This window comes from Diabrotica undecimpunctata, chromosome 7 (genome assembly GCF_040954645.1).
Source record: "Diabrotica undecimpunctata isolate CICGRU chromosome 7, icDiaUnde3, whole genome shotgun sequence".
Taxonomy (NCBI): domain Eukaryota; kingdom Metazoa; phylum Arthropoda; class Insecta; order Coleoptera; family Chrysomelidae; genus Diabrotica; species Diabrotica undecimpunctata.
Window position 1 is genome coordinate 95,307,142 of NC_092809.1, and position 20,600 is coordinate 95,327,741.

Sequence of the window (20,600 nt, forward strand, 5' to 3'; positions counted from 1 at the left end):
TATTGTCATTTAGAAACCATGTCAATGGCTGAATATTGACAGATGACATAAAATAAACAAATGAATTTTATTAGAATTTGCCAAATTATAAAAATAAATTCACGTTTTCGAGTGTTTTTCCAAATTATTAGGATTAGTCCATATAGTTCGTCCCAAACCCTTCTTTCAGTGCGTCATAGTTGATCGAATTCTCTCTAACACATTAAGCTAGAAGTGACAGAAAAAAACGTGAGTCTGTGATTATTATACATAGAACTTAGAAAATTATTTATGGTAAAGCTAATTCTACTTACGGATGTATAATTGGTTGGAGTTTAGAATACGCTAAATAGATATCCAATCAACGATGCGCATAAATATAATTTGACGCAGATTGTCTCGATTGTGACAGTATTTTCACAATGTTAACTGATAAAATGATAACTGTCATTCCAGGTTAGTATTATCAGACATTTTACAGTGAAAATTAAATTTTGTATTTATTGTCATAAAAATATTTTAAATATGCCGAAATATATCGAGAACGAACAAAGACTAATATTAAAATTATTAAATTATTTTCAATTAGAAAAAGAGAGATTATGATCCTGCAACTGTCAATTTAACTAAAATGTCATGCAATAATTCTCGACATTCTTAAAATCCTATACAACGTCAAAATTAGTGACGCACTGAAAGAAGGGTTTGGGACAGACTGTACTTTTTTTGCTACACAGTCATTAAATACTGAACAGTCACTATTTTGAAATGGCGCTGCTTGAGTGACACAAAATGGAGCTTTCTGTTATTTGAATGTCACTAAAACATTTTATAAACAGAGATATACAGGTGCCTTAGTTCAGTTACCCAAAAATAATTTAATTTAACTTTTGTGGTCCAACTTTGGATGCGCATTGTACAGCAAACAGTAGACTTTAAAGTGTAAAGTTAATAGTGATATATGACTACTAAAAGACGAACGTGAAAGGTGCTTTACGGCTGTAGCATTAAATTTTTGGAGAAGAGCTTTACGAAGGTATAGACAAGAAGAGATTAGAGGGTGTCAAGCATATAATAAAAGACAACATCAAAATCAGATACTTTGAAATGGTATGACCATATGCAAATAATAACGTAGAAAAGTATCTAAATTGGAGTTAATAGGTGGTGACAATCTAGAAAAATCTGGATCTCTAACATTTCGTTGACCATTGGTATTTTTATCGTAATGTTAATAAGTGATGGATTCGACCGTTACTTGATAGAAATACATTTTATCTAACAATAAAACACTGAAAACTTTTGTTTTCAACACTTCCACAAAATTTATTTTAACTTATTATCACTACATCTGTTTCGACCAGAGTGCCTTTCTCAAGTGATCTATTTTGGTATGTGTTTATACTTTAGTCTTTAACTGAATAAGTTGAGAATTGGAGAACTGTTTGTCTCAAGTTTGTCATTCAGATTTATGTCTGTATTTTTTAATTTGTTGATTTCCATAGATTCTAATAAAGATAGCTTAAGGCCTTTATTTTGAATGTGAAGAATTTGAAATTCGTCATTAAAAGAATGATTACTGTCTAGAAGGTGAAGTGCGTACATAGAGTCCGTTTTTCTATTATTGCAAGACCTTTTATGTTCTGCTATACGTTTGATAAAAGTTCTACCAGTTTGACCGATGCAAGTTTTTGGACAGTCGCCACATTTAAGTTTGTATACACCGCTGTGTAATTGCTTTTTCTTTTGGCTCTTGTTGTTCTTGATATATTTGCCTAAGTTTTTGTTTGTTCTAAAAGCTGGTGTTATTCCTTTCTTTTTATGTGTTTGGCTATTTTTATTGATATCTTACCTGTATATGTAATCGAGCAGAGGGTACTGGGTTTCTTCTCTGGTGGTGGAAATACTAATTTTAGGTTTTTTTATGTAGTATTTGATTTAAAATTTTATTTATTGTGTGTTTGTTGTACCCATTGTTTACTGCTATTTGCTTAATGATTCTCAGTTCTATCTCGAAGTTATTTTTGAATGCTGAATTCAGAATTCTGAATGAATAACTTGAGACAAACAGTTCTTCCCTCCTCAACTTATTCAGTTAAAGACTATAAAGTGTAAACACATAGCAAAAATAGATCACTTTAGAAAGGCACTCTGGCCGAAACAGCTGTAGTGATAATACTTTAAAATAAATTTTGTGGAAGTGTTGAAAACAACAATTTTCAGTATTTTATTGTTAGATAAATGTTATTATTTACTTGCTCAAAATATTTTGTAGTGCTTTTCAATATAAAGCAAGTAATGCAATAAATTTTATACCTTTTTAGGCTCGTTCACAGAGATCAGAATTAGATCCCTTATCAACGATTTGCGTTTTCCAAAAAGTGCAAGAAATTTATAATAAAGGTAAGAAGAAGCAGCAGCTGCAAAAATTAAAAGGCCAGCCAGTTGAATTTTGTAGTTTGTTATCCAAAGAACAGAGACAAGGAAAGTCGCCGAGGTAATTTTTCATTAAGTTTTAATTTCAATACAATTCAATGTAATATATATATATATATATATATATATATATATATTGTTATGATGTGTTTTTTTGTTTGAATGATGAGCAATGAGTATTTTTAATAATATAATATATAGGGTTTTTATCGCGGTTCTCAAAGAATTAGCTTGTAAGTACTTTTTTAAATTATCTTTATTATAACTATTATGAAACACACATATATATCTAACCTAGTCAATGTAAATTTAAAATAAACTATCTTTAAACTGATATTCTTATAAAACTAATTAAATTCTATAGACAATCTAAAATTTAAACAAACTATCTTCAAAATTGAAATTGTTATGACACTAACTAAATTATATTAACAAAATTTTGTACCTTTCTTTCACTGAATGCCTAAATGAACTATTTTCCACTAAGTATATAGATTCTAATCACCACTGAATGTCTTCGTACTTCAGGTATCCTTGTTTTTTGTGAAATTACTTTTTTCAATTATCAGCTTCTACCAATTTAAGATATATTTTTCTTCACCAGCATCTATACACCACCAACCAAACCAGCAAACAGCATTTATATTTATTCTTCTTTTCAATATACCAATATCCAATTATTATAAGTTGATTTATACTAATCTCCAACCATAATATAATTTAATTTCTTCCAATATACCTTTTTTTATCTTCAATAATTATTTGTGTATAATTATAAATGTGCATTAAATTATATGCATAATTTTTAATCTTCATTTAACTCACTATATTAAACTATTGGACTATTTGTACTTGATTCACTGACTCTAACTAACTTTCATAATAAACTGCTTGACTTCTGACTAAAAAAACTTAAAAACTGCCTGACTTCTGAATAATAACTTAAAACTGCCAAAAACTCTTCTGACTGCACTATCTAAAACTTTTCTGACTAAAAACTTTCAAAAACTGCCATCTTGAATCCAAATCACGGGTATTTATATCTTTTGGACATTCTAGAACCATCTCGTATGAGATCCTGTTCCAATTTGTTCTATTTCATACTTGTATGAATTTTCTGGAACAAACCATTTCGCAAACATGGCCATCTCCGGAGATCCAGAGAATTCCATTCTTTTCTATTAATAATTTTGTTTACATTTAGGCTTTTCAGATCAGAATATATAATTAAATTAGTAACTAACACTCTAATTTAATAAAATACACATTTCAAACAATATATTATATAACCCCACTTTATATTCCCATTTATTTCCTAAAATGTCAACTTGGAGATAACGTATAGTGTGTTGCCTAGTCACATGGCTCACTTAAATGTATCTACAAAATCATAACTACTAAAATACAACTTTTTACAATTATTATATGCTAATTTCTTAAAATTGCCCTCACATAAATATATTTTTATTAAATTCTCTAGTATATAACTTATTTAAAACAACCAAATATCTAATATTATGTAGTATATAACTTATAAATTATTTTCTATAAACCCTAATCGTCACAATACCCCAAAAATAATATTTAAAATAAATAATTTACTTATTATTTTTTTAAATATTAATTTTCTCATACCTTATTAAATTTAATAAATTAATAATTCAATTTTTTTTTTTTTTTTTTTTTTTATTATTTAAAATGTGTTAAATACATCCCTGTTCGCTGTCTATGTCAAAACAGAGAACAACGGATCACAGTTCGGCTATTCTATGGTCAAACTGTCATGTCAAATGGAGAGAATAAAATATAACCTTAATTAAAAATATAATGGATATTGTGTTCTGTTTATTTATAGACAAAATCTAGGAATTATTTCCATTCAAATTAACTTTCATCAATATAAATTGGTAAGTTTTTCCACTTTTTATAAAGACATTTACATAATCAATTCTGTATCTAACCCCAAATTATGATTTTTAGGGTACCAAACAATTTCCATATGTACAAAATTCAACAAGTATGATGTCAAATTTATTCACAACAAAGAAATCTACCATCTATCTATGAAATGGATCTATCAGTAAGTTTTTTTTAAATTCTTTTCTTTGTTTAGTTGACATATTGGGCATTGGTTAGTAATTTCTTTTGCTATACTTATGTCATTCTTTGCAAAATAATTGTCCCTAAATAGCATCCATAGCTTTCTTGAACCAATATGCATATAATCGTTATGTAAATTTTTCAATATTTTCTTTGCTAAAGTTCTAGTTATTACATATACTTCTATGCCATTTATTATTTTATAATATACTCCATCTTTCCTAAGGACTTTTTGTTTTTCACTCAAATTGATCTGATCTCTTATAATTTCTTCTTTAGAATATAATCCAGTACTTTCTACTAATTGATTTAGTCCAATTTTTATTGTTCGCTGCCCTTTTTGTGGTGTATTTTCTAACCTTGATAAAGCATCTGCCACTATATTGGATTTTCCAGAAATGTATTTGATTTCAAAGCAGTATTCACTAAGTATTAGACTCCACCGATGTATTCTACTGTTTCCATATTTGTTATTTAATATAGACGTTAAAGCTTGGTGATCTGTTTCTATAGTAAATTCATTACCCAACAAATAAAATCTTAATTTTGTGACACAGTGTATTATACTTGCTAGTTCTAATTCTGAAACTGAGTAACCCTTTTCATGTGGCTTTGTAATTCTTGAAATGAATTGTATTGGGTATTCGACCCCATCATGTATTTGTAATAATACCCCTGATAATCTCTCTATTGATGCATCTGTTCTTAATATGAATGGCTGTGTGTAGTCAGGATAGTATATTTTCAAATTTGACAGAAAAATGTTTTTAATTTCTTGGAATGCTAGTTCTCTTCTCTGATCCCATCTCCATTTTACACCTTTTCTCAGTAGTTCAAGTAATGGAATTTCTTTTATACTTAGATCTGGTATCATCCTTTTATAATAATTAATTATTCCAATAAATCCTCTTAAAGTTCTTAAATTGTGTGGTGTTTTATATTCCTGAATGACTTGTGTCCGTTCTGGATCCATTTCGATTCCCTTAGTGTTAAGTTTATAACCTAGATATATGACTTCTTTTTGAAAAAATGTACATTTTTCTTGATTTATTTTTAGTCCAACTTTGTCTAATCTATTTATTATAATTTTTAGGTGTTTCTCATGATCTTCAGCCGTTTTAGAAAAAATTAATATATCATCAATGTAGTGAATTACAAAATGTTCATATTGATCCAAAATATCATGAAGACATCTACATAGAGCACTGCAAGATGATTGAAGTCCAAATGGTACTACTTTGAATTGATATACTACTCCATCTATCTGAAATCCTGTATACTGTCTACTTTTTCTTTCTAGAGGTATTAACCAGAAACTATGCTGTAAATCGATTTTAGTGAAAAATGACATTCCTGTAATTCTTCCTAGTATTCCATCTATACTCATTGGTGCTTCAAATTGCTTTTCAGTAATCTTGTTAATATTCCTTGCATCCAAACATAACCTGATTTCACCTGATCTTTTTCGTACTACTACTATGGGGTTGATAAAACGTGTGTCTGCCTTCTCAATGATCCCATCTTCTAACATATTATTAATTGTTTTGTTTACTTCCTCTCTGTATTTATATGGTATTGGGTATGATTTTGTTTTAAAATCTTTTTCTTCTTTAACTTTTATACTATGGATATAATTTTGTGCAATTCTATTTTCTTTATTGACAAGTCCCTTGTGTTGCTGCAATATGGAAATGACTATTGATTTATATTCTTCAGGGCAATTTAAAACTTTTATCACATCTTCTTCTTTACAAATAAAATTATTCTTCATTATGTACTCATTATTCCTTGCTTCCAATTTTACGCACTCCGCCTCGTAGGCATCCATCTGCTTAAAATTTCCATTCCTTAAATATTCACTACAATAATTATTCTTTACATTCTTTTGGGACATTTCCCTATCATCAAAATACATTTCTTCTTCATAAACATCATTATTTTCTTTTAATAATATCCTATCAACTCTTATTCCTTCTTCTACCTCATCTTTCTGCATAAATTTAATTATTTGCCCTTCCAAAGTTACCATTTTTTCTTCAAAATCTATCTTTACTTTCTTCTTTTCCAATTCATCATTTCCCATTAATATATCAACACATAAATCCTTGACAATAAATCCTTGCATATTAATTTCTTTATTAAGAATATTAATTTTAAAATTGGCTAGTTTATCAATTTCACCCAACTTCTTATTATTTGCACCAATAATTTTAATTTTTGGAATCTTTATTATATCTGATAGTTTTAATGTATTAAAAATAAAATTCTCCGAGACTAAAGTACTTTCTGAACCAGTATCTATCATAATCTTAATCATTTTATTTTTGGCCAAAGCATTTATATAAATTAAATTAATAGATTCAATAATTTTATCTTCATCTAAAGAAATAAATTCAGAAGGTTTTTCATAATAGCAATGGCCTAACTTGTAATTCAGAAAGTTTACTGCACAAAATTTTGATTATTAGAATTGTCAGATTGTATCTGACCACTTGGATCTGATGTACTATGTCTTTCCCTACTATGACTTCTACTCACATTTTCTTGCCTTGTACGATTTCGTTCCCTGTCTTCGCAGCTCCTATTCCTTCGAACACAATTTACCTGTCTGTTATAGTTAGGTCGCTCTGTATTTCTTCTATTGTTAAAATCTTGTCTATTATTATTAGTACTGTTATTAAAATGTTGTCTATTATAATTAGTATTATTAAAATTTTGTCTATTATAACTAGTATTATTATTAAAGTTCTGTCTATTTGGATTACTGTTATTATTATTAAAATTTTGTAAACTATCACCATATCTATTATATGATTGTCTATATTGTTGATTATCATTATTATATTGAAAGTTATTATTGTTTTTTCTGTTGTTATTATTACTTGTCATATTGCCTCTTTGTATTCTTTGAATAAAATTAATAAAACTATCTATTGTTTGAATATTTTGTACAGTTACGGTTTGCACAACATCAGCATCAAAATGTCTAGATACATTTAAGACTGTTTCATCCTCTCTAAGTGGTGGTTCTAAATATTTTGCAACTGTTATCAATTTCAATGCATAATCTACCATATTTGATTTTAAATTTTGATTATACTTTCCAAAATATAGAATTTCTCTAAACTTGGCTTGCTCTAGTTCACCCCAATAATAATTTAAAAATTTATTTTCAAATGTTTGAAAATTATCTAAATCATTCTCAATACTAGCAAACCAAGTTGCTGCATTGTCATTTAATGTCATTCTAATATAATCTTTAATATCATTAATATTATTCACAAATCTTAATTTATGTTTTAAACTATTTATGTATACTCTAGGATGCAAATTTTTTATATTACCAGAGAATTTAATCCCAGTCTCATTTGTTAAATTTAAGTAAGGTCTCCCTATGTCTCTCATTTGTGAAATATCATCTATTCTCTGTTCCACATTTCTTATTTGATTACTATTTATTTGGATATTTTGTTGTATATCGTCTAATTTTTCTTCTGTGTTTCTCCTGTCTTCGTTAATTTTTACTTCTAAGTTACATTTCTGTAACTCTATTTTCTGTTCTATATCTATTTTATTATCTTGAATAATCCTCTTTACTTCTGTCCTCTCATTGTCTATCCTTTTCTTGTAGTCATTCCGTATACTTTTTATTTCATTTGCTACTTTTTTTTCTGCAGCTTCAAGTTTTTTATCCATTTGTTTTTCCATTTGTTTTACAATTTTATTATTATTATCTTCTATTTTCTTTTCTAATTTTCTATAATTCTCTTCCAATTTCTGTTCCATTTTTTTCATGTCTTCTTTGACTTCTTTTGAATTCTCTTCCAATTTTTTTATGTCTTCTTTGATTTCTTTTGAATTCTCTTCTATTGTCTTGTTCATCTGCATCATTAATGACATCAAAGCTGCCATATTGACATTTTCCTCTCTTTCTGGATTCATTTCTGCAGTATCTTGTGGAACTTGAACTAAACTCTCCTCTTGTATAGGTTGTGTTTCTACTTCCACATCTTCTTCATTCTTTTTGCTTCTTGTACCTTTCTTTCCTTGAGACATTTTGAGACTTTACTTGTTCAAATATAATTAAAAATAAAATCTATAATTTTTTCTTTCTACTGATAATTAATTTAATTATATGAGAGCACTTATCTTCCCAAACTAATTCTTTTAAATAGAGAGCCCCACGTTGGGCGCCAAATTGTTATGATGTGTTTTTTTGTTTGAATGATGAGCAATGAGTATTTTTAATAATATAATATATAGGGTTTTTATCGCGGTTCTCAAAGAATTAGCTTGTAAGTACTTTTTTAAATTATCTTTATTATAACTATTATGAAACACACATATATATCTAACCTAGTCAATGTAAATTTAAAATAAACTATCTTTAAACTGATATTCTTATAAAACTAATTAAATTCTATAGACAATCTAAAATTTAAACAAACTATCTTCAAAATTGAAATTGTTATGACACTAACTAAATTATATTAACAAAATTTTGTACCTTTCTTTCACTGAATGCCTAAATGAACTATTTTCCACTAAGTATATAGATTCTAATCACCACTGAATGTCTTCGTACTTCAGGTATCCTTGTTTTTTGTGAAATTACTTTTTTCAATTATCAGCTTCTACCAATTTAAGATATATTTTTCTTCACCAGCATCTATACACCACCAACCAAACCAGCAAACAGCATTTATATTTATTCTTCTTTTCAATATACCAATATCCAATTATTATAAGTTGATTTATACTAATCTCCAACCATAATATAATTTAATTTCTTCCAATATACCTTTTTTTATCTTCAATAATTATTTGTGTATAATTATAAATGTGCATTAAATTATATGCATAATTTTTAATCTTCATTTAACTCACTATATTAAACTATTGGACTATTTGTACTTGATTCACTGACTCTAACTAACTTTCATAATAAACTGCTTGACTTCTGACTAAAAAAACTTAAAAACTGCCTGACTTCTGAATAATAACTTAAAACTGCCAAAAACTCTTCTGACTGCACTATCTAAAACTTTTCTGACTAAAAACTTTCAAAAACTGCCATCTTGAATCCAAATCACGGGTATTTATATCTTTTGGACATTCTAGAACCATCTCGTATGAGATCCTGTTCCAATTTGTTCTATTTCATACTTGTATGAATTTTCTGGAACAAACCATTTCGCAAACATGGCCATCTCCGGAGATCCAGAGAATTCCATTCTTTTCTATTAATAATTTTGTTTACATTTAGGCTTTTCAGATCAGAATATATAATTAAATTAGTAACTAACACTCTAATTTAATAAAATACACATTTCAAACAATATATTATATAACCCCACTTTATATTCCCATTTATTTCCTAAAATGTCAACTTGGAGATAACGTATAGTGTGTTGCCTAGTCACATGGCTCACTTAAATGTATCTACAAAATCATAACTACTAAAATACAACTTTTTACAATTATTATATGCTAATTTCTTAAAATTGCCCTCACATAAATATATTTTTATTAAATTCTCTAGTATATAACTTATTTAAAACAACCAAATATCTAATATTATGTAGTATATAACTTATAAATTATTTTCTATAAACCCTAATCGTCACAATATATATATATATATATATATATATATATATATATATATATATTAATGCATATATTAGGGTAGTAGTGTCTAGGAGCTCGGGAGACTGAAAACTCGGAATCCCTCAAAAAGACATCAGAGAGGATGCCGAAAGCTCGGCGCAATGATAATCGACACGGTTCAATCCGGAAGACTGTTGAGCTTAATATTAATTCTTGTAATATTATTAATCTTAGCTTTAGGTTTAATTGTCCTAACCGCGAAAATCTTTCTCAACATTTCGGCAAGTCGTACTTGTCGCCATTGTCAAGTTAGGTAGTAACGCTTCTTGTTGGTGTTTTGCTGACTCTCCTGGTCCTCTCCTTGGCAGGTAGGTGGGTTCCTACTAGTTGGTCTTGTGATCTGATGTATTTTTGATGTTTTATTTAATACCGTTTTTCATGTTAATGGAAGCCTTTGAGCATCATCTCTTTGGTTTAGACTGTTGGAATTATTTTCTATTTCTATTGATTCTCTGATTACGCGTTTTCTTTTAATTTTAATGTTAGCTAGCATCGTAGTTTGGTTCAGGTTTATTGTATGTTATGTGCTTGAGACATGTTGTGCAAGAGACGTCGTTTTTCCCTCCTTTCGATGGCATTTCGTTATTCTTCTCGTCTAACATTGATTCTTTGGTTGGTGTGTCCGATGTATGATTTGTCACAATCCCCACAAAATAGTTAAGATTTTTTGTCGTTATTAAATATCGTTTCTATTTTGTGTTTTCTTAACACTCCCCCTATTTTTTTTTGTTGTACCCTTTACATATGGTAGAATGGCTTTTGCAATAGGTTTTGCGTCTTCTGTTGGGTCTTTAATTCTTTCTTGAGCAGTATGAGCCTTTTCAATGGTATATATTGAAAAGCCGTTTTTTCTTAGCGCTGTTTTCACATTCTATAATTCTTTGTGTTCTTCGTCTATCAGTCTTTCAGATCTTGTTATCAGGGTTTTAATGTCAATGTAATTATGCAGGATGGTGATGTGAATCGGTATGTAGATATCTTGTATTGTGGGTTTTTGGTATACTGTGTGTCCTATGTGCCTGTATTCCTTCTTTATTATTAACACATCTAAAAATGGTAGTTGTTCGTTTTCTTCCAGTTCCATAGTAAACTGGATTTTATGGTGTATATTATTGATGTGTTCTAAAAATACCTTTAGTTGTTCTTCTCAATGGATCCAGATTTAAAAGTATCATACCTACCTAAGCCAAAGTGTGGGTTTGTGTTCAGCTGTTCCTATTGCTCGCTGTTATATTTCTTGCATAAACAGGTTTGCTATTACCGGCGACAGTGGTGAACCTATCCCTGGTGCTCCAGGGGTGGGTAAAATTTGTTGATATCTTTGCTCCTTACAGATACAATATGTGTTGTTTAAGCAGTGCTCTGTTAGATTTAGAGTATCCTAATATACGAGTCCATTCCCATATCAGTTGGCTCAACGGTAGATTGATAAGGAAATTAAATTTTAGTTGTAAGTTTACGTTTTAACTTTTAATGCATCGAACAACATGCTTGAATTTCCTAATTATAGAAAATATTTTCTAACGTAATGAAAACTATTGATTAAACAGAATAATAATTCATTTACAAGATGCATAGAATATGTAATATTAACAAAAAAAATGTGAAAGTTTACCACTTAGTTACATCCCCTTTATTTTTAATGACCATAATTGACCACAATTTTTCGAGGCATAGTTTTTACCAAGTTTTGACAAAATTTCATCGAGTTAGAATCTATGGAGAAACTATGAGCATATTAACGTGTGTATTAAAAACGGCGTCAGTAGGTGTGGCTAACAATTATACCAATATGGCGGTGGGATCAGGGGTTGACTCAATAATAGTAAAACTACTATACAAATATGACTAATTATTCAGAAGATTTAATCATAATCTAAAAAAATGCAATACATTTTTAATAAACTATGATTTATTTATCCCACGGTAAACACTAAAAACATGACATATTGTACATAAAGATAAACTAATACAGTCAAATAATAGGTTGTATCTGAAAGAGATAATAATATAAATAATATTTTAATGGGTAAAATGAACATACGGTATGAAATAAAAGAAATACGTTCGTTTTACGACTTATATATTTGATAACTACAAATTAACTGACACTTAAAAATTTAGTTCAATTAACAAAGTTAGGAAAGTTATTATTAAAAAAAAACAAAATTGAATACCTGCCGAATATCACAATAGAAATACTGTGTAGAAATAAAAATAATTAGGTTGCAGTAGTTAATAAGAAATTTTAAGATATTTAGGATAAAGATATTTGAGTATTCTCAAGAAAAGCACGATCTACCTTACTTATAAGATTTTTTATAAATACTATTAATTTATTTTCTGAAGTACGGGCCATTACTTTGTTTACATATTTGTATACTAACCTGTGGAACGTTATTCCTGAAGATTTTTTATTAACATTGCTTCTGCTACTGCAACTACTTTGAGAACAAGAAACCATTATTACGCACTATCACAATATAATATTACAGTTTTTATAAAAGTATTATAAAACTAAAAATATTCGAAAAACAACAAACGTAAACAATCATACACGATCTGTCAAAACGATCATAATAATATCGCCGAAGTGAGGTCGTTTTTAGTCACGTGATGCCCTCTCCATAAATTCCTCGATGCAAAATTCTAATGTAAACGAATCCCATATTTCTTGCAATTTTTCCTTCAATTCGTTGACGGACCTGGCAGGATGTTTTCTCAAAGCTTTTTTCATTTCACGCCACAAAGTCTCTATCGGAGACAAGTCGAGACTGTTAGAAACCCATTCCAGAAGTGGTATGCCATGGTCTTCAATCCATTTTAAACTCTTTTTTGAGGTATGACAACCTGCGCCGTCCTGTTGGAAGACAAAATCCTCAGCTGATATTAAACGGTGTTGCATAATCGGTAAAAGAGATTCTTCTAAAATATTCAAATATTTTTCCGTGTTTACTATCACATTAAAAAAATGTAACTTTCCCACACCTTTAGACGACATGCTGCCCCAGATCATGACAGATGCAGGAAATTTGACTTTTCTCTTCAGATAGTCGGGATGGAAAGCTTCATTTTTCCTGCGAATGATACGACTCCTACTGTCTCCAACACACACTTCAAATCCCGACTATTGTATTTAATCCCATTGCGACTGAGTCCAATCTTTATGCTCTTTTGGCCATCTTAGTGTATTTTTCTTTTTGTTGTAATGTTAAAAGTGGCTTTACCTGAGCCTAAAATAAAATGAAATTTATTAAAAACAATTCGTACTAATTTTTTCAACTATAAATCTTACTTTCTAAGTACCACATCCTAATTTGTGGTCCTCTCGGTGACATGTTGATCTAGAAACGTGTCTTCCAGTAACGTCACTCCATAAAACGGTTAACTCCATATAATTTGTTCGTCGATTTTTCACTATAATGCGTCTTAATGCCCTTCGATCTGCTTTGGTTATTTGACTTTTTCATACATTTCTAGGTTTTGTGACGACCGAACCTGTAGTTTTGTATCGCTGACTATATTTCTTACACTATATCGTGACAATTGCAACATATTCGCGATTTCCGAATTTAATTTACCAGAATTAAAAAATCTAATAATGACCTTTTATCGATGATTTTCTCATCGATAGCTTTACCTCGACCCATTGTACAATTCACAAACGGCAAAAGCTTGACAATATTACAAAATACATTTGACATTAACTGACAATATTATTGTTTTAATGTCATTTTTCCATAGCTACCTCTGGATTTAACGTAATTATGAAAAAAATCAACGTATTGTAGCGAGATGAAATAAAACGAGCGGTTCGAATTTATATAAATATATTTATTTATACCATATTTTAGCATATCCTGAAGAAGCAAATAAATTTTGCGAAAGCTTGATAAAAGAACAAAGAGTTTTACTTATCCTGCCCTAATAATGACTGCAACCTCAAAATAAAACTTTAGTTTTTATATATATATAATATAATTTAAAAGAGTACACGTTTCATTTTTTATTGCTGCAAACTCACTATTTAACGTTTACTTCCTTACGTTGTCAGCAAATACTTCTGGTTCATTATATATATATATATATATATATATATATATATATATATATATATATATATTTATATATATATATATATATATATATATATTTATATATATATATATATATATATATATATATTTATATATATATATATATATATATATATATATATATATATATATATATATATATATATATATACGTACTAGCAAAAACATGCCGTTTTTTAATAGTAATACTTAATTATGGTGTATGATGTTAAAATATGTTTTTAGTTATTACAATGAGAAGGAATTACAAATGATAGTAAAGTATATCAAAGCTTTGCACGCTTTAGAATTTGTAGATGAGGAAGATAAAGTGAAACCTTCCGATATTGGTGTTGTCACGCCATATGTCAGACAGGTAAGATATTTCTTATAAAATATTTGCAATTTTTATACCCACAATAAAATCATTTATTTTTCAAAATTTAGTTTTACTCACGAAAAAATATCATTAAGCACATACTATGTGGACGTATAATGCAACTTTCCTTTTTTTATTATTATTGCAACATTATTTTGTTTTAAAATTTGTGGAAATGCGATTTTTATTTATAGAGAATGTCAAATTTCTTAGGAGGAAAATCTAGCATATATCAATTCTTGTTTTTTTGATCGAATTTAGACCAAACTTTACCACAATTTTTTTTTGTAAATTATATTTTAAAATAATTTTAATTTGGTGCGATAGTTAAACTGATTTTTAACGAAATGTAAAAAATATACTCTTAATTTTCCGCAAGCTGTGTAGTAAACTCTATCGTTGTCCGAATATAATTCTTTGTAAGGTTTAATCCAAATAGAAACACTGTTCACTTTCGGTATGATAAAAATTTCAGTTATGCACAAAATAATAAATTAAATCAAAATTTTAAAACTTTCTCTGAGCTCCACTCTCTTGGGTTACCGCAAAACAATAAACGAAAGTTCTTAGGTAAAAACAACAAATTAAAGTTGCGCCAGATGGGACGTGGCGGCCAACCAGTTGAGAATTTCCCAGGTAATAAAGTAATAAAATAAAAATATAATTCTACGAAATTATGGGACAATGACAGTTCATTGACAGTAATGATTTTTTAACGTATTTTAGGTGCACAAATTAAAATACCTTCTTGAACAACATCATATCGAAGGTGTCGATGTCGGAACTACTGAAACTTTTCAGGGGCGGGAAAAAAGGATTATTATTATATCCACTGTAAGAGCTCAAAAAGATTTGTTGCTGTTCGATAAACTTTATAAGTTAGGCTTCGTTAAAAATGAAAAGGTAAGTTACTAAAAGTTCTCGTTAATTATTTTATTATGATCCAAGGTGAGTCAATGAAGCCAATAACGATACTTATGTAAAACTAGTTATTTTGCCCGTCACCATGCGACGAGGATCCAATCAATTGCATCTGTAATCACTCCTCTTAATTTGTTTCTGTCTTCCTCCTATTTATGGCTAGGGTGACAACAGAATAATATTTTAATCTGTTGTATAACTTTCATAACAAATAAGTCACTTTTGGAGAGTCGCTGAACTTTTTGCGTAAACTTGTCTTATGAAATCGACGTATAAAACCAGCGTAATTCTAGTTTGGCAATTTATTTGTTGGTAAAGCTCGAGTTTTGTATTATATTTTTTACCGATCACCAAATTCGCAGCAAATTTTTTACGATCAACAACATTTTCAAAAGAATTAAAAATCAATTTTTAAAATAATAAACTTCTTGCATGAAAGGGTCGGTCTTTTCACCTCCAGATAAATATTGTCCTATCTGAAAGATAGTTAAAAGGATAGACATTTATTTATAAAATAAAATGTATTATTTGGCAAATATAGGAAAAGGTTTCAGAATCTTAGCCGTTGGCGCAGAGAACAGGGAGAGCGCATTCGGAGAGTAAAAGAGGGAAGACGTAAACGCTCGGTTTGGTGATGAGGTACAGTCTTCCTCAAAAATTATTTTATTTTAATTTATTATAACATCTCGAGTCGGTAGGTAGGCATCATTAGGAAGTTAATGAATTTAATGGGTTTTTCAATGCCAAAATTTAAATACTAAGAAACATTTGGATATAATACAAATTATACAAATACCTAGTATGGAGTCATTAGCAAGAAATATTTTGTTGAATTTGACGTAATCCATTAATGTCTTTTTAATCATAATCAAGTTATACAGGAATGAAGGTTTTATTTAAAAAATACATCAAACATTTATTTTTTATTCATTAGCTTTTTGTCTTTATGGTTTACATTTTACATGTGTTTACTAAATAAGTAAACAATAATAATGAAATAAAACTATAAATAAAGTAGATACTACACCTAGAACTACGAACCTTGGACTCCCCCAAGGCAGTATTTTAAGTCAAGTTCTGTTTTATTGCATTCAATGGATGCCAGTATTAAACTAGTAAAAGTATTATATTTACAGATTGCAAAAGTCTCGTAGAGAGACTACAAAATATAAGCGCGTTTAAGAACTTAAATCATCTAGAAGCCATCTAATTAATAAATATATATATATATATATATATATATATATATATATATATATATATATATATATATATATATATATAAAGAGTATAGAGCCTTAGAAATGGACAGAAATACGGCGTCTAAGCAGGATCTTCCGGATCTGAATCCTTGTTGTTCATCTGATAAAATTGTTACTTTATTGATTTTGTTGGTTAGAAGATTTGTGGTACGCTTAAGTGCGGTGTTCAGTACATTTATACCTCTATAATTGTCGGGGTCTTCTTTATCTCCTTTCTTGAACATTGGTATCATTATGCTGTTTCTCCATGCGTCTGGTATCTTGCAGTGCAATATTAGTTTTTGTATAAATTTTGTCATCTCTAGGGTTATATTTTCTCCTCCGTGTTTTAGAAGTTCATTGGTTATTCCGTCTGGTCCTGATGACTTTCTATTTTTGAGTGAATTTATGGCTATCCCTGCTTCCTGAAGACTGATTTCTATTTCGTGTCTTAATTTAGGTACGTTCTTGTGTTGATTATTATTTTCCTTTCCTTTAAACAGTTCCGTCAGGTATCTTTCCCATTCGTTTGCTGGTATGTTATTGTATTCCTTCAATTCTGCCATTTCTTTCCGTTGGTTTCTTATGAATCTCCATATTTGTTTTTGTGTACAGTACAAGTCGCTTTCCATCCTTTTTGTAAACTGTTCCCAGTGTTCATTTTTTGTTCTTCTTACCAACTGCTTTGTTTCATTTCGTATTCTTCTATAGGTGTCTCGGGATTCTGAAGTATTTGATGATTTGTACTTCGTGTAGGCCTCTCGTTTCTCTTTACATTCATATTTTATTTCTTTTCTGAATGATGATGTATTGTTGTTGTTTCTTTTGTTCAGTATGACTTTGCGTGTTCCTAGAGCTTCTGTTGCTCTATAGTCGGACAATTTTCAATTAAAGGTGACTAATCTACAAATTGAACTAAACTAAATTGGTGCGATTCACGAGTGTATAGTGAGACAAGTTCAATGAATAGTTTGAAACATCGGTAAATTTATCAATATTTTGCTGGTCTATATTAATTTACGTTCTTAGAAAGAATGGGAATGAGAGAAATTTGATATGTTAGTTTATTCGTTATACATTAAATACGTGCATAGGCGTAGTGTGCTCTATTTCTTGGGAAAATATTTATTAAATAGACTTTATTATTAACTTTAAAATTGTTTGACGTAAGTAAAGTAAATTTGAGGCAAGTTTATTCTTTATATAGTATTAACCCATTAACGGCCGCTCAATATACAAAGAGAAATTTGACAATTAATTTATTAGATTGGAATAAAAACGCATAAATTAAGACTAATTTACAACCAAAAAGATTTTTTTTCTCGTTTTCAAGGAAAACAGTACAATTTTTAATCAAGAAACAAATTGTATCTTAAATGTAAATTAAATTTTAAGGTGAAAATTTTCGAAACATTCGGGGTATAGTTGCATTCTACACCTTTTACATAAATAAATAGTATTACTTTTGCATATCCTATATTCTTACACTATCGTCTCTTTTTGTAATGTGGCCAATATTGTCGAATCTGGTTTCATCTGGTAAAGCAAATTTAGATTGACGTCCATGTACTAAGTTTGACACTGATGTAGCGGTTTCTTCACTATTATAAATTATAAATATAAATCTATGTCGGCTCATGCTTTCTTTTATAATGTGCACTTCTTTACCCTCATCCTTTGACCAATGCATATCAACTTGAAGCAGAGTGTGAACGAGATAATATACATATGCTAATAATTTTTTTTAAATCTATGTTATTCATTTCAAAATCGTGACGGTTATTCTGCGATACATAAATATTTGTAAAATATAGAATGCTCTCAATTACTTTTTTATCAAAAAAGAGTGAAAAAACTTCAATGTATGACTTGCCTCCATGATTGGCTTTTATATTGTCTAAATATCAATCAGACTGATGTTGAATTACTACTGAGCATGAAGGAGTATCTGTTGTTACAACTTGAGACAAATTTGGATTTACTATTTTTGCTTGGTTTTTTCTTTGGACGTTTTATCTGTGGTTCAGAGGAATATCATAATCAGAATCGTCGAATTTCCAATCACTTGTATTTCCTATGTACCTGCAATATCCGATTTTATTGATTCTTCACAAATATCGGCGGCAAATAAACCACATTAAGTGAGTCAGAATTTTCACAATCTGAGTCTTCTTCTAACAAAGCTATTAACTCTTTAGTAGTTAGTGCCATCTTCATTTCATATTTCAAGAATTTACTGAAATAAACAAATGCACTACTATATACACGTATTCACATGATAATAGTTTAGCTTACTTCATTTTAATTTATATGAACTTTATACTATATTTTTATATTTATATAAACAAACACAAGGAAAGTTTCAAATTAAGAAAAACAAATATAACGTTTACAGCACACAGCAATTCTATAAATAGAGAATGATGTGTAATGACGAGATCGTATGTTAAAATTTCAGATTGTTAGTCTAATGAAAAAAGGGTAAAAGTTTTCTGTTTTTTGAAGTACTGTACTAGGTACTCTATAATAACAATAAAATTTTACTTTATTTTGTTAGACAACTATAAGATACCTGTTAAAAGACACATGATAATTTAATAATTATATCGGTCTTAGATTTAATTTTTACGTAATTACTTATGTGTTTAAATAAATAATTAAAAATATTTTTGGTACGCCTCTGCAAAATTGATAAGTGGAATATGATTTCGTTGAAAAGTTATCGTTAAGGGCTTCGTTAAGTGCGATCTTGCCAAGTAATCACCTTCAATTAAAAATTGTTTTAGTATAGGAAAGCAAATTTCTGTGTGAATTTATTTAATTAAGACGCAAGTAGACACTACGCAGTTAATATTTTCTTTAAATGTCTCACATATACACCTGGGTAAACAAAACTTTAGATTATTATTACGTACCAGCCAGGGGCGTATTAAATAAATTTTTATACATTTTAAATATTCGATAGTTAAAGACAATATTCATGCTATATTCTCTATAACGTTTTTTAATGTAATTTTAACTTTATTTTTCAGAGATTCAATGTCGCAATTACCAGAGCTATGAGTAAATTAATAATCATCGGATGCGCACAAGTTTTGGCTACGGACAACAAATGGTTGCAGTACATGAATCTATGTGAAACGTTATGCACTTTCTGGGGAGCTCCATTTCCTAGAAGGACTGATGCTGTTGTTAATCAAATCACTCAAAAGATTGGAGCCGTCCAAATAGACACTCAGTATCAACAATAAACTCTGTATTTTCAAAAATTTATGTTGTTAGTTTAAGAGAAAAACTGTTTACTTTTCAATTATTATTTTTATCAATCAACGTTCTCTTTCCTAAAAAGAATTTTTGTAATATGTATTTTATAATTAAACTCTGACACTAGTAAATGACAATCGAAGATTATACGGAAGAGAAAAAGGGATTCCTGGAATGTATAGTTAAAAAAAAAACAAATTTTAATGTACATACATGATTTTTTGTTTTGTTTCCTTAATTTTAAAAAATCAGTATTATTGGTAGCTTGAAAAATATTTTTAACAATAAAAACATTATTCTTAAATCCGCTTTGACACGCTAAAAAACCCGAGAAATCCTTTTATACTTGTCGATATTTCTATATTGTTTAATTTTACAAATACACGGCGTGAAAAATGTTTATATAATCTTTTGGCATCGTTTTAGAAATTTTGTAACAGGTCAATGTTCTAAAAAGTACTTCTTTTAAATCAACATTTGGGTGCACATAATAAGTGATTTTTAAATGTTGAGCCATCTTTGTTAAATTAATCA

The 20,600-nt window shown here is 28.8% G+C and overlaps 1 protein-coding gene across 2 annotated transcripts in view; it reads left to right on the forward strand.

The window, feature by feature from the left end:
• The window catches only part of LOC140445599 (putative helicase mov-10-B.1), a 94,453-nt gene extending 74,083 nt beyond the window's left edge, over window positions 1-20,370 (forward strand). For both annotated transcript variants that reach the window (XM_072537776.1, XM_072537775.1), the window contains exons 15-18: window positions 2,304-2,476; window positions 14,508-14,637; window positions 15,367-15,543; window positions 19,835-20,370. In XM_072537776.1, coding sequence (XP_072393877.1) covers window positions 2,304-2,476; window positions 14,508-14,637; window positions 15,367-15,543; window positions 19,835-20,053 — 699 coding nt within the window. In that variant the 3' untranslated portion in view covers window positions 20,054-20,370. The remainder of the gene's footprint in view (window positions 1-2,303; window positions 2,477-14,507; window positions 14,638-15,366; window positions 15,544-19,834) is intronic.
• The last annotated feature ends 230 nt before the right edge of the window (window positions 20,371-20,600 follow it).